This window comes from Oryzias melastigma, linkage group LG23, assembly GCF_002922805.2.
Source record: "Oryzias melastigma strain HK-1 linkage group LG23, ASM292280v2, whole genome shotgun sequence".
Classification (NCBI taxonomy): Eukaryota; Metazoa; Chordata; class Actinopteri; order Beloniformes; family Adrianichthyidae; genus Oryzias; species Oryzias melastigma.
In genome coordinates, this window is record NC_050534.1 from 11,946,729 (window position 1) to 11,948,372 (window position 1,644).

General features: G+C 54.4%; 1 protein-coding gene across 1 annotated transcript in view; it reads left to right on the forward strand.

The window, feature by feature from the left end:
* LOC112155748 (lysine-specific demethylase RSBN1L) overlaps window positions 1–1,644 on the forward strand; it is a gene marked incomplete in the record, with an annotated part of 26,013 nt that overhangs the window by 22,245 nt on the left and 2,124 nt on the right. The window contains 1 exon segment of the mRNA XM_024287617.2: window positions 484–1,640. Coding sequence (XP_024143385.1) covers window positions 484–1,640 — 1,157 coding nt within the window.

Sequence of the window (1,644 nt, forward strand, 5' to 3'; positions counted from 1 at the left end):
TACAGATTTAGAGATATGCTTTTTACTAAAATAAAACACCCAAAAAACTAACAGTCTGAGATAATTTCCCTGTAGTTTTTTGTAATGTGCTTTTTCATGTGGTTTGTCTGTTTTCTGTACAAAAAGAAGCGTCCTCTTCACTCTGCTGCCTTCTGATTCTTCTACAAAGAGTCGTTTGTTAAATTCTGTCATGTGACGGGAAAAATGTTAGGATTTAGCGTTTGTCCTGAGGTCCAAAACCATTGACAAAGGCCAAACTAAGGATGAGTTTTAAAAACAGGACTTCAGAAGTACAGAAATGCAGCTTTACTGTTCAGTTTATTGAAAAAATAGTTTAACTCTGTTACATTTTGTTAATTTCTTTTTTCAAGTGTTATGAGCTCGTGTTCATACCTTTGCTTAGCCTTTAGACTAAATGTCACTTCTCATCTACTGTCAGCACCTCTTCATTTGGTCATGTGACCTCTGACCTTCTCCTCACAGTGCGTGCAGTGGGTGGACGACGCCAAACTCAACCAGCTGCGGCGGGAGGGCATCCGTTACGCCCGCATCCGCCTGTGTCACGACGACGTGTACTTCATACCGCGCAACGTGATCCACCAGTTCAAGACGGTGTCTGCCGTCTGCAGCCTGGCCTGGCACGTCCGCCTCCGGCAGTACCACCAAGGAGAAGGAGAGCCGGAGAGGGAGGTGAAGGGAGAGTCGGAGGCGGGAACTGGGACAGTGAAGCAGGAAGTAGAGGAGGAGGAGGAAGCAGCAAAGAAGGAAGAAGAAGTAAAGGAGGAAGTGGCAGAAAATGGGATGTCGCTTCCTCCCCAAGCCGATCAGCCGTTGTGTTCTCCGCCTGCTGAGAAAGATCTCCCACAAGTGAAGACGGAATGTGTGACTCCTCCCGTCTGTAAGAACAAATCTCGTCTTCCTCTGACGCTGCCAGGGCTCTCCTACTCTCCTCTTCATCAGGATCCTAATCCCAAAGCCTCCTCCCAACCTCCTCAGCATCCCTCTGGCAGCAGGACGTCTTCCAGTAAACCCTCCTTCTGCTCCGCCTCCAAATCGTCTTCCACCTCCGCAGCGGCTGCACCCTCAGCAGCAGCCCCCCCTCCGTCTTCTACCTCTTCACCTTCAGCGGAGCAGCCCTCCTCTTCCTCTCCCCCATCGGAAACTCTCCCCTACGCTTCCTCTCGGCCAGAGCCCCCCAAGGACCATGTCCACCCGACGCCGGCCGTCCCTTCAGACGCGCGGACCGCGCCGCAGTCGGAGGTTCGAACATTGCCGCCTCCTGCGGATGCGCAGACGCCTCAAACGGACACCCGGACGCTCCCCGACCGGTGGGCTCCCGACTCGGACTCCAGGACTTCTGCGGAGGTGCAGATGCACCCGCCGCCACCGCCGCCTGACACCGGCAGGCGAGGACTCTACATGCAGCAATACTCTCAACTCCTCCCACCTCCTCCTCCTCCTCACCTCTCCCAGATGCTGCCTCCCTCTTTCTCTCCTCTTCTGGCTCCTCCCCATCTGCCCCACAGACCTCCTAGCCTCCCCCCACAGACCCTAAACTCCTACTTGGGTCAAACTGGGCCTCCACACTCAGTCCACCTGGCGGGCGTCACCACCCAGTCCCCGCCGTACTTCCAGCCCCCACTG